This window comes from Orycteropus afer, unplaced genomic scaffold (assembly GCF_000298275.1).
Source record: "Orycteropus afer afer isolate SDZICR_OR568_19922 unplaced genomic scaffold, OryAfe1.0 scaffold00048, whole genome shotgun sequence".
NCBI classification, from domain to species: Eukaryota; Metazoa; Chordata; class Mammalia; order Tubulidentata; family Orycteropodidae; genus Orycteropus; species Orycteropus afer.
The window spans coordinates 14,956,415-14,971,282 of NW_006921635.1; the positions used below are offsets into that span (position 1 = coordinate 14,956,415).

The window sequence follows — 14,868 nt, forward strand, 5'->3', positions numbered from 1 at the left end:
TTCTGGAGACACTTTTTCACTCAGCTCTCAGGATACCACACTCTCCTGGCTATTCCTACCTCACAGGCAACTGCTTCTTAGGCAATTCCCAAACCTCCTTGGGCTCCTCCTCAGATCTTTTTCTTACCTCCATTCATTTCCTTGTTCATCTCAATCCAATCTTCAGCCTTTAGAGGCTATATGTCATTAACTCCGGTGTTTTTATTTACTGTCTTTCTCTCTTTGAACTCCTGACTCACACATGGCCTAAATGACCTAATTTACTTGGATGTCTAATCTTCTTGTTAATTGCCATCAAGTTAGCTCTGACTCAATGGTGACCTTATGTATAAGGATTATATTTATACATAACTGTAACAGAATTGATAATAAACCGTCGATATATATATAACAAAGATGAGTAACGACAGCAGTTTGGTAGACACTAGCCACATCAACTCAACAAATATTTAATGATTTCCTACTATATGCATTCTGTTGCATACACAAAAAATAAAATAATTTCCATCTGTACAACAGAGAAAAGTTGGAAAGAGTGGTAAAACTAGAAAAACACCACACATACGTGCACGTTCTTCCCCATTGTTGCTTTTATCACATGTTCACTGAGGGTGCGTGCTGTGTGAATTTGGAGAGATGTGGTAACATGTAATTCCTGACTTTATATTATACTAAAGCTGCCTTTAAATTCTTCTCGCCCTTCTAAAAATTGTTCTTTCTGTTGTTGAGGATATATATACACAGCAGAGCGTACACCATTCCAACAATTTCTACATGTAACATTCAGTGACACTGAGGATGTCCTTTGATGTCCTTTTGAGTCGTGGAGGCATTTCCATCTTCCTTTTCTGAATTGTTGCTCCCTATTAACATAAACCCACTGCACCATTAAAACCAAAAAAAAAAATGCACCACTAAAACCAAAAAAACCAAACTCACTGCCATCAAGTCGGATACGACTCATAGTGACCCCTCCTTGGGTTTCCAAGGCAGTATCACTACAGAAGTAGATTGCCCAACCTTCCTTCCGAGGTAGCGGCTGGTGGGTTTGAACCTCTAGCCTTCTGGTTAGCAGTCACATGCCTTAGGCACTACACCACCAGAGCTCTTACTGCACCATTAGGTTTCTGTTTAATCTTTTGAGTTGCTGTCCACTTGATGCCATATAGATAGGGGATTTCTCATTATCTTTAAGAAACAAATGTCTGGCCGTACTGTGAATCAATAAATAGCACCCTCACTGGTGTGAGGTACATGGTCAGTAGGGGGTAGGAAGCGTACAGGGCAGAGCCTGGGAATTAATGACCACAGAACAGGTAAGGAACAAGCATAAAGACTGGCTGGAGGTGATGGTGGAAGGACAGCAAAAGGAGGTCTGTTCATGAGCTTGCAAGCAAAAGCATGGAATATAAGGCATCAAGGAAAGAGGAAGAAATAAAAGCCTAAGACTAAGGATGGGCAGGAGTGTGTGGGAAGGGAAGATGAGAGGACTGGCTGATGTATTGCACAAGAGAAAGGTCACGTGGTCTCCGCATCCACTTGTTTTATCATTCATCTGAGGCTAATTTCATTCCACCTGGGCTAACTCCACATGGAAAAGACAACTGTTCAGTAGCAGGATTTTCCAGGACACCAGACACTGTCATTTTATCCCTAATCTTCCAAACAACAAACTCTGCGTTCACTTTCAACTTGGCACAGTCTTTCAACTTGCAGGCATTTTAGGATGTTGGCTTTATTGTTATAACCGACCTTGCTTGTTCTTCCCCACACACCCTACTTTGATGTGTATCTCTCCCCCTCTTACTCTTCTTAATTTTTAGAAAATTTATTTAAAATTTTCCACATACTTTTCACTACCACTGTCACAAACAAGCTTACCCCATCTCCTACCTTAAGGTCAACAGGCTCCCTGCTCTGTGATGAATCAAGTCTAGTATCTTTAAGACAGCCTATGAAGTTGCACAAAATGGAGCTTTGTCTTAGAGTCTGTCTTCCTTTGTTTCTTGTCCCTTAATCTAGTTCTTCTCTCCTTCTCAATTGTGATGAGCAATACTCTCTTTCTAATCCACCAAATAAATCTTCCCATTAAACTCTAAGTTCCATGGATGAAGGGGAAACTTCTTTGGACCATTTTAGACAAGGTTTTTCATGTAAGTATGTTGGACAGCACTCTTCAACCAAATAGGACCATATCCGTCCCTGAGATACACTCTCAACTATTCCCCTAGTTGGCTTCGCTTTTTCTTCATTCTTTCATCCAAATGACCCCTGGAAATCTCTGGGCTCTTCCAGGGCAAAATGAAGAGAGTTGAGATCCTACCCTGAGCCGTGCTGCCTGAGAGACTCTTGAGCCCCTCCCCCACAGCGTTAGCAACAAACTTAGCTTCTGGTTAAATGCAAAGTACAGTATTTTTCACAAATAACATGTCCATGCACATAACACACACAGGAAACTAATGCACGAGGGGGCTACAGTTTGCCCCACCCCAACTTGTATAATGTGGACACTATTTGCAAAAACAACAGAAAATGTGTAGTGTCAGAAATGTAGTGACTGAAGTTTTTCTCACTTTGAAAGACTAAGAGCCAGAGCTCTTAGTTCATTCAGGGTGTAGCTATCTAGGGAGCCCTCATCTTAGCATGTTAGCCCTGCTGAGACCTTATGGATGGATTATGTCACCCTTGTAGAGAACGTTTTAGCTTGGTCTGGCTTCACTGTCTTTGTTGCAGAAGACAATTATAGTGACGTGACTAAGATCAATAATTAACTTCTCTGATACTTTTGGTTACTGTTATTTTTGCAAATAAGGCATGCAGGTTAGCAACAACTGCTACAGAGTGAGGGGTCCAGACTAGATGCCTGTCTAGATTCTTCTAGCCCCTGAACTGGTCGGATGGTGTTGGCGTGGCCCTTGCCGACCACGGAGATATGCTCAAGATCAGCTTTTAGCTAACATCACCACCACCACCCGCACCAGATCTTTCAAGCCTTTTCCCACATTCAAAAGGCTGGTTTGCCAGATGAAACTGAATGAGAATACAGCTAGACCAGCACTAGATTTCAGTTCAAGAAAAACCCTGAAGTCCCTTCTCACTACTAATATTTCTTAGTATAACCCTGAAAATATACTTCATGACTTGTCCTAAAATAACCACATCTATCATCCTGTTTTCACTCTAGATTAACTTCAAAGGACAGGCTTTAATTAAAAACCTTACCACCCAATCTCACTTGCCTACAAACGATTTCTGACTCTGCAGAGAAGTGTGGAGGGACAATTTCCATGCCAGAGGAGAACATATTTCAGCATCGCACAGACCATGGCTAGAAGGTGACATTAGCGTAACAGCAGAACACAAGTAGCACATCGAACACCAATCCGAGAAACAAGAAATTAAACATTAAAAATCTCAATGGCTTTTTTTGCCCCTTCCCCCTGAGGGAAAATTCTGTACTTGGTACAAGGATAATTTAACTAGCGCACAACTGGTAGGAAGACAAGATCCTTATTGAAGTAGATATTGGGAAATTTAGTAATTGAACATGCTGGAAGGCATACTTGTTAAGGTCAGTTACAGGAGCCTCACTGAACAATTGCCAAAAAAATTTCAACTATTAAGGGGATCTCACAATGCAAATGCATTTCTGATCGTGGTCACAGGGAGAACGAAATCTGTTCTTTATAACCAGTTTTCTATCAGTTCCACAGTATGGAGGAAGATGACCCTATAGTAAAACGGACCCTTTAGTATGTCTTTCTGAGAGCTGCTTATCCCAGTCATTCTTCTCTAGTGAGTCTAATAAACCTATCCCACTCCCCTCTTCACAGAAGTACAATGAACACAATTCTGCTGACTTGTTCTAAAGTGCATGTTAGGATGGCTGTGCAAATCAATTTATCTTCAACAGAGTATCATCTTCCATTGTGCCACCCTTTTCTTTTTCTAGTGATGTGTTTTTAGAATACAGATGTTTCTGTCCTGTGCAGTGGTAAGGTACAGGGGAGATGAAAGTATAAAGAAAACATCTGCTGTTTTGAGAGAACTATTTTTCTCTGATCAACAGCTTAGCAAGAGCTTGAAACTCGCAGTACTGCAATATGGACAGTATTCCGTGTGTCTGGACACATGAACAAAGACAGCCCTGAAAGGAAAGCCTCCAAAAGTTAGTGGTGGGATTCTAAGGGACCTCAGACCACACAGGGGGCTGAGAGACTTCAAGGTAGCTAAATATCCTTCGTTATATATTTAAGCCTACAATACATATAGGGGTGGCCTCTCAACTTGTCATTTAAGGACACCCTTACAAAACAATCTCTCTTAAGAACATGTAATTAACGGTCATCCAAACAGTTAGTTTGTAAGGACTGAAATAGTTTGGTTGAGACTTAACCAACACTTCTAAATAGCTTTGTCCCAGAAGCAGGAGAGGAGAACTGTCAGTGGGGCTGCTTCCTCATCATGGAGCCACTGGACTAGATGAGATTTCAGGGACAGAATCATAAAAATAGCTGTGAGAGTGATACAGACGAATAGTTACTATCTTTGCTCCCATCACTATCGAGAGCAAAACTCCTTAATAGACTCTAATACCTCTTTTGAAAAGAAATTAATTCTATTAAAGTCGTTCAAAGTACCCATATGCTAACTCACATACTACCCACTTCCTCCTTTTATTTAACAAATCATTCTGCAGAAATCCGGAGTTAATCTTGGGAACAATCAAATGCACATACCTGCCACTGGATCACTCTTAACAATACCTCATCTGCATAAAACAGGCATTCACCCTTCTACTTTTAGCTAGGTAAGCAACTTGTTGTGTGACCCTGAATGCATTTCTTTTTCTCAACTTAATCTTGATCAACCTCCAGAAGCAGTGAAGTAGTCAACAAATACATACGAATATGAAAAGCAAAAATGACTGATATGAGAAGTTTAGCACTTTTGATGATCACTTAAAATTCCATACATTACACTTCAGAATGTTTATATACCCAGTGGGCACTCAAGGATTGTGGAATCATAAAAGGTGTTTTATAATGCAACGCAAGGTGCCAGGATGAGAGATCAAACCCAGTGCTACCAGAAATCAGCAAAGGTGAATTACTGCACAGACCATGGTGAGTTTGACTCTGCCTTCCCATTCTGAGCCAGGAAAGGTCTGTAAGTCTACAGGGTAACTTGATCTGCAGCCTCAAAGAGCTGCCTTTGACTTTTAACAGGTGTATGGTGTGCACTTAAAAAAGCAATGAACAGTTACAACAGATACAGATCAGCTATATCACCCCCCCCCCAAATCCCTGCTATTATTTCCTTTTAATCATACCTCACCCAGCTCGTAACACCTGGCAAGCATTGATCAGTTCTTTATCACTGCTATTTTGAGCAAAACGCATTTTTAAAAGTAATAACTCTATCTTACATTTGTATGTTTTATAAGAAAACAGTGGTTTTGCAAAAGGAAGTTTATCAGTTGAGTTACTCACCGTCCATAAGAAGCCAGTGGCCAGTGAGAACCCAGATGAGGACGAGCATGACAGACAGAGAGAATGACAGTAACTCAGCAGCAGTGAAACGCCCACAGCAACCAAAGGAAATTCTGGAAGACACACAACATTTATTGGATTAGTGGGCAGATTTTACCTGGTAACCAAACTCTTTGGTGCTGTATGACCAGAGTTCATGACGGCACGACCTAGATCCCTGGAAACCCCAGATACCCAAACCTCTTTGGAGGAAGTTGTACAAAACTCAGAGGGATTGGACTTCCTCACTCCTCTGACAAGGTGCTTCTTGGTCCAAATACAGGGCGGCTATTAGTGGGTATTGACTCGATGTCAGTGGGTTCTTAGCCTAAACGATCAAACTTGAGTGTTTAGAATTTTAAAGTGACAATATCAAATTCTGTAAAGTATGGGTGAAAGTCTATTCTTATGGGGAAAATAAAAGGAAGAAATTTAACAATTCAATGGACTTAACAAAGATGAATATTTACAATGTGGCGAATCTATTCGGTTCTCACTAATTCTGGAGAAGCGGCTGGCTTCCTAAGAGCGTACAGCACCTCCATTTGTTCAACCTTTTGTTTCCCCGCAGAAGTGGCTTTAGGAGTTCAGGTGTGAACACTAGGATTAAACCTACAAAAAACCAAAACTCACTGCTGTTGGTTTGGATCTGACTCAAAGCAACCCCTCCTTGGGTTTCTGAGGCAGCATCTCTACAGAAGTAGATTGCTCAACCTTCTTTCCGAGCAGTGGCTAGTGGGTTTGAACTGCCAGCCTTCTGGTTAGCAGTCAAATGCCTTAGGCATTACGCCACCAGAGCTCCTAGTGCAATCTGTGTCCAATCACTATTCTCATATTCCAATACCTCACTAGTAAAGGAGTGAAAAACATCCTTCTCAAGAGAAAGGCCCATCCTTTAATAACCTAAGCAGGAAGCCTATCACAATGACTCTGACTTCCTAAGATTTGTTTCTATTTCCTCTGCCCTGGAAAGAGGCAAAAGGAAGCACTATCATCTAGTTTTAAAGTTCAAACATCTCACTTCCCAGACTTCTGGCATTTGCATGCTCCAGTCAATCCCAGAAATTTAGACTTCTGACAATACGATCAAGTATGTGATAAAAGCATATAAAAGTTCATCATTTAGAGGAAAGTCCCGAGGACTTACTTGTTCTGAGGTGAACAGGGTCTTGTTAAATACTGGCACATTGGGAGAAGAAGAAAAGCAAAAGCTATTGTTGCAAGAACTAGAGAAAGAAAATACAGGGTTAATCTTTTTTTTTTTTTTTAACCAATTATAAGAAAAATGGCATGACTTACAGAAACTTAATCACTCTCTATAACATCTCTTGACAAGAATACAATTAACAAGTGAAGAAAAATATCTTCCTCTGTCACTGAACAGGTAAGTTCTTTTTTTTTTTTTTTCTTAAAAAAAAAAAAAAAAGAGACGGCATTCAAGCACTGGAGAACAGACGTGGGTTCTCTCGTATCTAACAAGAAGAGATGAAGAAACAGAAGGCCAGGGGACAGTCCCCTAACAAGTATTGTTCTGTTGATATTTCATACATTTCCATCATCACTTAGCCTGGACACGGATCAGAGAGCTGACAGCCGAGTTATCTGGATTAGCTATTAATCCCTTATTTACAGACACTGGTAGGGGTTGTCAACCACCCCTTTACCAAACTAGATCTTCTGGTAACCTACCAGAAATGGACTGCAGCCAAAGCAGTACTGCTCTGGTGGCATCAAACACACACATTTCCAAATCCCTGGCCTTGCTCTGAGATTGTGCAGGCAGGTTGAATAAGTGATATATGTATCTCAGGTTTTCTTTTCTCAAATGGCTCAAAGCTGGGGGTGGGGGCATGAAAAAGCCAGACTTATCAAGGAAAGCTTGAATGGCATGGTGTATGAATCTTAATTTTTGAATGATGATAGAACAGGTGAAAACATTTCCTTTTAGGTATGTAGGGAGAGACAGAGAAATTCATTACCTGCTGTACATATCGTAAAAACGACTTGAACTGAGTCGAAGAAGAAGAACATTACTAGAAGAGAGACAGATGCTCCAATTGGAAGGAACAGAGCCTGGGTAGAGTCAATAGTTTGGATACCTGAAAAAGAGAAAAATCGACCTATTAACCACTTACCGCATAACAGGCACTGTGCCCACATGCTTTACACACATTCGCTCATTAAACTGCTGGCCGATCTAGGTATTTGTATATAAGCTATGGAGTAGCCAGATCCTCCGACTCTCTCCTCCTCTATGAGATTATAAGTTCCACGTGGTACCCACAGTGCCTTCATTCCAGTAGGTGCTCAAGAAATCCTTGTTGAATTGAACTGCTACCTCCTTCTGCTTATCATCTGGATGACAGGGTGCAAAAAGACAATCAAAAACATTAAATGATAGTAAAGATCCAGATTAGTCTTTTTGAACACATTTGTAGTCTTGTCTTTGGGTTTGGTAAAAGAGATGGTTTAAACCCACTGACTAAAATAATTACCCATCATCTGTGGGTTTAATGGACTCACATTCATTCTTCTCCACTGTTGCTAATAGTTGAGGATTGACTTGGGGGTGGGGGCATGGGGGAGAGCACCAAATTAGAAAAACTATTTTACGGGAACATTTTAAGGTATCAGAGTAGGAAATAAATGGGAGAAAACAGAATCTCTTGGAACTGAGGTGGGTTTATCAGAGTTGTTCTCAAACTGTGGCTGCTCATCAGGATCACCAGGACAGCTTTACAAATGACATGTCCAGGACCCACCCGAAACCAATTAGATTGAAATTTGTGGGGGTTAGGCTCAGCCGCAGTATGGATTACACCTCAACATAAAGAAAACAAAAATCCTCACAATTGGACCAATAAGGGACATCGTGATAAATGGAGAAAAGACTGAAGTCATCAAGGATTGCATTTTTATTTGGATCCACAATCAATGCCCATTCAAGGAGCAGTCAAGATATCAGACAACATTACATCAGGCATATCTGCTGCAAAAGAAAGTATTAGAAAGCAAAGATGTCACTTTAAGGACTAAGATGTGCCTGACCCAAGGTATTTCCAATTGCCTCATATGCACGAGAAAGCTGGACAATGAATAAAGATCAGAATAGAATTGATGCTTTTGAATTATCATGTTGGTGAAGAATGCTGAATACACCATGGGCTGCCAAAAGAATGAACAAATCTGTCTTAGAAGAAGTGCACCCCGGATGCTCCTAAGAAGCAAGGATGATGAGACTTCATCTCACATATTTTGAACATGGTATCAGGAGGGACCAATCCCTGCAGGGGTCAGGGAAAAGGGGCAGCCCCTCAACTAGACGGACTGACACAGTGCTGCAACAATGGGCTCAAACACAGCAACAATGGGAGGACGGTGCAGGCTGGAGGTGTCTTGTTCTGCTGTGCATGGGGTTGCTATGAGCTGCAGCCACCTAGACAAGCTCAGCTAAAAACTCCCTACAAAATTTTATTGTGCGTCCAAGGGTGAGAACCACTAGTAGAATATCTGGTAGGGAAGGAAAACAGTAAAATTTGAGAGTCAGTAAAGGAGGAGAGCAAAAAACTAATTTTGTCTTGACTGTTACCTACTTCCAAATTAAACTGCACAAAAGGAACCAAAAAGAGATACTCATATGATCTATTATAAAAAAAAAAAATACTTGGAAAAAATCTTTCTTCATGCAACCAGGATGAAAACACCTAGGCACAAAGGGCTGCAATCATCAACATTTAAAAATCACTCTTAGGTATTTAAAAGGAGCTCTGGTAGCATAGTGCCTAAGGCACTTGACTGCTAACCAGGAGGCTGGCGGTTCACTCCTCGGAAGGAAGGTTGGGCAATCCTACTTCCGTAGTGATAACTGCCTCGGAAACCCAAGGAGGGGTCACTAGGAGTTGGGGCCGACTCGATGGCAAATAACAACAACAACGGGTATTTAAATATACTTGTTCCTGAAAAGCTACTGCTGATTTTTTTTCTTTTTTAAATTTTTATTGTGATTTGGGTGGAAGTTTATAAAGCAAATTCATTTTCCATACAGTAGTTCATAAAGTGATTTCATGACACTGACTGCAATTTCCTACAATGTAACAGCTCTCTTCCCATCTCCTCCCTGTAGTTACCTCTTCCCTGTGTCCTCCTCTCTTATGCATGTCTGGCCCCTGAGCTATCTCCCTGTGCAAACACTGCCCTTCTGTTCTCCCATGATGGACTGTTCTAAGGAGTATATCTACCTGATGTAAATGTTCACCCTATATGCCTGTTTATTGTTTCACTGGAAGCCAATTCCAGGCCTGAAGGGTAACTAAGAACTATGGTCTCAGGGGGTCTCACCAGGCTCTATCAGACCAGTAAACCTGGTCCTCTCTCTCTCTCTCTCTTTTTTTTTCTTTTTCTTTTTAATGATTGTGAGTTCTGTTTCACATTGTTTTCCCATTCTATCCAGGATCTCCTGCACTGGCCCCTCTCCGAGTGGCTGACAGTGGTAGCCGGGTACCAACTAATTCTTCAGGTCTCATGGTCATGTAGGCTGAGGTTCACATGGTCCACTAGTCCCTTGGACTAACTGTTTCTGTATGTCTTTGGTTTTATTCATTCTTCTTTGCTCTGGACCAACTGTTGCATCTAGACGGCAGCTTGCAAGCTTTTAACACCCTAGTTGCTACTCACCAAAGGAGGATGTAGAACAATCCAAAAGTCTTCTTAGTGGCTAGGTAGATAAGTCAGATAATTCACTTAGGAACAGAGCAATTAAATTTAGGAAAAGTGATGTACATTACAACAAGCAAATGATGTGGAGAAGAGGTCTGTCATGAATGGTGGTCAAATCCATGTAGCTGGGCCCAGTGAGGGTGGGAGGGGAAGATGCATATCTTAAAGTGCTTTATAGACATTGCTAAGACAAAACTCTAGGAAATCTCTAAAATTTCACCTAAATAGTTTGTGAATTTAAGTGCTCTGCAATAGTTTCAAGAAAGAATTAGTGGCAATTACAGATGATCAGATGCCTTTTACAAGAGAGAATAATGGTTTCCCAAATAAATGGCCATCTGTTTAGAATAAGAAGCAAATATTTTTAAAAAATCAACAAATGTTTCTCATACCATCCCCTTCTGTAAAACAAAACATATAGTGTGGTTTAAAATATGAACAGAAAAAATGGCTGGCTAGAACAAATACTGCTTAGCAAGTCAGGTATTTGTTTATAATAAATCTAAGTTTTAGAAGCTCAGTCTGCAATTAAAATGCAAAACAGAATACACAAAGAACCTTCTAGAATATTAGACAGAATGCAGATTTTTTTTTGAGCACGGATTTTTAAACCAGGAGGTATCAGACACTGTTGTTTCAGTAGTTTTACTTAAGGACACACAAGAGAATTTACTAAATAGACATGTCACAGCTTTATTAACGAAGGAAAGCGTCCGTGATTGCGGACAATATGCTACGTGAAATGTTGTCGTCGTCGTTAGGTGCGTCAAGTCACCTCCAACTCACTGGGACCCCTGTATACAACAGAATGAAACGCTGCCAGTCCTGCACCATCTTCACAATCCATCTCATCGAGGGTCTTCCCCTTTTTTGCTGACCCTCTACTTTACCAAACATGGGTATTCTTTCTCCAGGGACTGGTCCCTTCTGACAACATGACCAAAGTAGGTGAGATGAAGTCTGGCCATTCCTGCTCCTAAGGAACATTCTGGCTGCACTTTCTCCAGGACAGATTTGGTTGCTCTTCTGGGAATCCATGGTATTTTCAGTATTCTTCACTAACACCACAATTCACAGGCATCAACTCTTCTTCGGTCTTCCTTATTCACTGTCCAGCCTTCACATGCATATGAGGTGACTGAAGAGACCAGGGCTTGGGTTAGGTGCACCGAAATGGTATCTTCGGCCTTTAACTCTTTAAAGTGGTCTTTTGAAGAAGATTCATCCACTGAAACACGTTGTCTGATTTCCTGACTGCTGCTTCCATGGTTAAATGAAGTAAATGAAATTAAAGTAAAATGAAATTCCTGCCAACTTCCATCTTTTCTCCATTTATTGTGATATTGCTTATTGGTCCAATTGTGAGGGTTTTTGTTTTCTTTTTGTTGAGGTATAATCCATATTCAGACTGTAATGTCTGATCTTCATCAGTAAACTCTTCAAGTCATCTTCACTTTCAGTAAGCAAGGTTGTGTTATTTGTGTTATCACAGGTTGTTAATGAAACTTTCTTCAATTCTGATGCCATGTTCTTCTTCATATAGTGCAGCTTCTCAGATTATTTGCTCAGAATAGAGACAGAGTAAGTACGGTAAAAGGATATAACCCTGACGCACACCTTTCTTGATTTTAAACCAGGCAGTATTTCCTTGTTCTGTTCCAACAACTGCCTCTTGTTCAATGTACAGATTCCACATAAGCACAATTAAGTGTTCTGGAGTTCCCTTTTTTTTTTGCAATGTCATCCATAATTTCTTATGATCCACATAGTTGAATGGTTTTGCACAGTCAATAAAACACAGGTAAACATCTTTCTGCCATTCTTTGCTCAATGAGATGGACTGACAGACACAGTGGCTGCCGACGATGAGCTTAAATATGGCAACAACTGTGAGGATGGTTCAGGACCAGGCGATATTTCAATCTGTTATATACAGGGTCACTATGAATTGGAACAAACTCGACGGCACCCAACAACAAAAACAACAACGCTGTACTTAGAGACTATAGATTTCTCCTAGGTTTCTGAATGTGATGCAGTGTCCAAGAGATTTGTAATCTGATATAAGTACATCATTTATATACAGTCTGTACAATAGAATTTAATGAGTTTTTTAAAGATACAAAGTGATTTGGCTTTAAACATTGACAGATGGCAAGCTGTTATATAATAATTTTATCTGAAGACCATATTTGACACTGGGTTTTTACTGGGTTCCTAGTAAGTTACTGGGATGGTATTTTACCCCATACAAGGATCTGTGTCATAAATTTAAGACAAGACTAGATGAAAACTGGGCAAGTTTGGCTGATGGAGTATAGAACCAGAGACAACATCCAAAGCTCTTCATCAGTAAATCTAACCTTGTATTCAGAAAAACCAAACCAGCTGCTGTTTAGTCAACTCTGACTCAAGGGACCCACCCCATCTACATCTTACCATAGTTTTCTGATTTTTCGGAAGTAGATCACCTGGCCTTTCTTCTGAGGAACCTCTGGGTGGACTTGAACATCTCAACATCCAACCTTTCAGTTAGCAGCTGAGCACATTAACAGTCTGCACCACTCAGGGACTCCAATCTTACATTAGACTGTCAGGCTGCTGACTCTACCCTGCTGTGAAAGCCATGCTCATTCTCCCCTCCATGACTGTTTTTATATGTTCTTCCCATCAGCTATGGCTTCCTCCTTATAAAATCAAGTTTACTGTTTTGCATCAAACTCACTTTATCCAGGAAAGTCCCTTACTAACTTGACTCACTGTTGCTAACCCTGACTTGCTTTTTCCTTTATTCCCTTTGTACAAGGGTGTCTCAATGATCTCCAGAGCTTACTCTGATCCACTGACAAAAAACACCAAGACCAAACTCACTGCCGTCCAGTAGGATCCAACTCACAGTGACCCCTCCTTGGGTTTCTGAGGTGGTATCACTACAGAAGTAGACTGCCCCATCTTCCTGCTGAGGAGTGGCTGGTGGGTTTGAACCGCCAGCCTTCTGGTTAGCAGTCAACTGCTTTAGGCACTATGCCACCAGAGCTCCCGACCCACTGACAGTCACTGCTTATTCAGAATGGTGAGGTTCAGTGTGAAAAAGGACCTGCCCCAGTATAAGAGGGAAGCGGTATTTGCTATCTCTATTTCAGCACTCTTTAATACCTTGGGAAGGATTCTGGCCACGCTGCCTACCTGACAGCTTTTAACTACGTATCTTTCAAAATATTGAAGAGAATGCCAAGCACATGGTAGGTACAGCCAGTATAAATCTCTTAATATTGTCAAATCAGGTCTCATTATTTTTAATTCACTTCTCTTTCCATAATCATCATAATTTTTTTTTGTAACTTTATGGAGGTATAATTTATATAGCATAAAAGTAACCCATTTTAAGTGCATAAGTCGATGTTTGTTTTTTTTGTACAGGACATTTTATCAACCCAGAAAGATCCTTACAATCTGTTTACAATTAATGTTCCTTCCCACTCCTCCCCAGTACAACCACGAACCAACTCTCTATCTCTCTGTCATATAAATGGAACCAGTCCATCTGTGATCTTTGGTGTCTGGCTTCCTTCACTTGGCATCATGTTTTGAGGTCCATCTGTTCTGCAGCAGGTATCTGCACTTCACTCTCTTTACTGCTGAACAGAATTTACATGTATGCCTATACTGCAGATTGTGGATCCATTCACTAGTTTACAGACATTTGTATTGTTTCTACTTTGTGGCAGTTATGAATGGGGCTGCTGAACATTTGCCATATAACAACACACTTCTAGTTTTTTAAAAGCAAGTATTCTTTTAAGGTCCTAAATGTGAGAAGAGATCATCATAATGTTTAATTTTAGAAGGACTTCAAGCAGCTAACTTTTAAGCCACTGAATGATCAACATGTACTGAATATCAACCCCACCAAAATACTTAAAGAAGTCATAAGCTGACCAGGTACTAATCTATCCTGCTTAAGAAAATACATATCTTCTTGAACCCAATAAATTATTAACTGGGTAGCTGTCAAATTAAGACAACTACAGTGAAAAGTTAATTGGCAAAAAATGTCTTACTATTATTGGTGCTGTTGCCATTAAAAGACCCAGAAGAACTGTTGCTGTCTTTCTCCTTGTCTTGATTTTCAAAGTCCATATTAAGCGACCTGTGGAAAGAAATTTCTAGGTAAGTTTTAGTTTTGCTTAAGAAAGAAGTAGGTCAGAAGTCAGTAATGAGACAGTATTTTAAAGGGCTAAGGCATTAGGAAAGAAAGGAAAGGAGTATCTCTTCTGAACAACTCTGCAAAAACAGTTCTTGCCACATTTTAAAGTAAAACAAACCATCTACACTCCTTCCAAGGTGTCAGTTCAAGAGTCTTCCTGACTGCAGATAAGCATTGTAATCCAGAATGCACTCCAGGTGTATATCAGGGCACACCTTAATTACTTCCTTATGATAAATACCTAGGAGGAGGAATGCTAACTCACAGGGCTGGCACAATCTTGAGACGTGCGCATTCCATACATCTGCTACCAAAAAGGTGGTGCCAATTTACTCTCTGATAGCAGCACACGAGAGGACTTGTTTCTACATTTCGCCAACTCTGATTCAACAACAGTAACAACAATTCGAGTTT

At 40.5% G+C, this 14,868-nt stretch overlaps 1 protein-coding gene across 1 annotated transcript in view; it reads right to left on the minus strand.

Moving 5' to 3' along the window:
* SPPL3 (signal peptide peptidase like 3) overlaps positions 1-14,868 on the minus strand; it is a 47,610-nt gene that overhangs the window by 9,083 nt on the left and 23,659 nt on the right. Inside the window, exons 3-6 of the mRNA XM_007938228.2 lie at positions 14,309-14,397; positions 7,511-7,630; positions 6,679-6,757; positions 5,493-5,605 (exon numbers count right to left, since the gene is read on the minus strand). Coding sequence (XP_007936419.2) covers positions 5,493-5,605; positions 6,679-6,757; positions 7,511-7,630; positions 14,309-14,397 — 401 coding nt within the window. The remainder of the gene's footprint in view (positions 1-5,492; positions 5,606-6,678; positions 6,758-7,510; positions 7,631-14,308; positions 14,398-14,868) is intronic.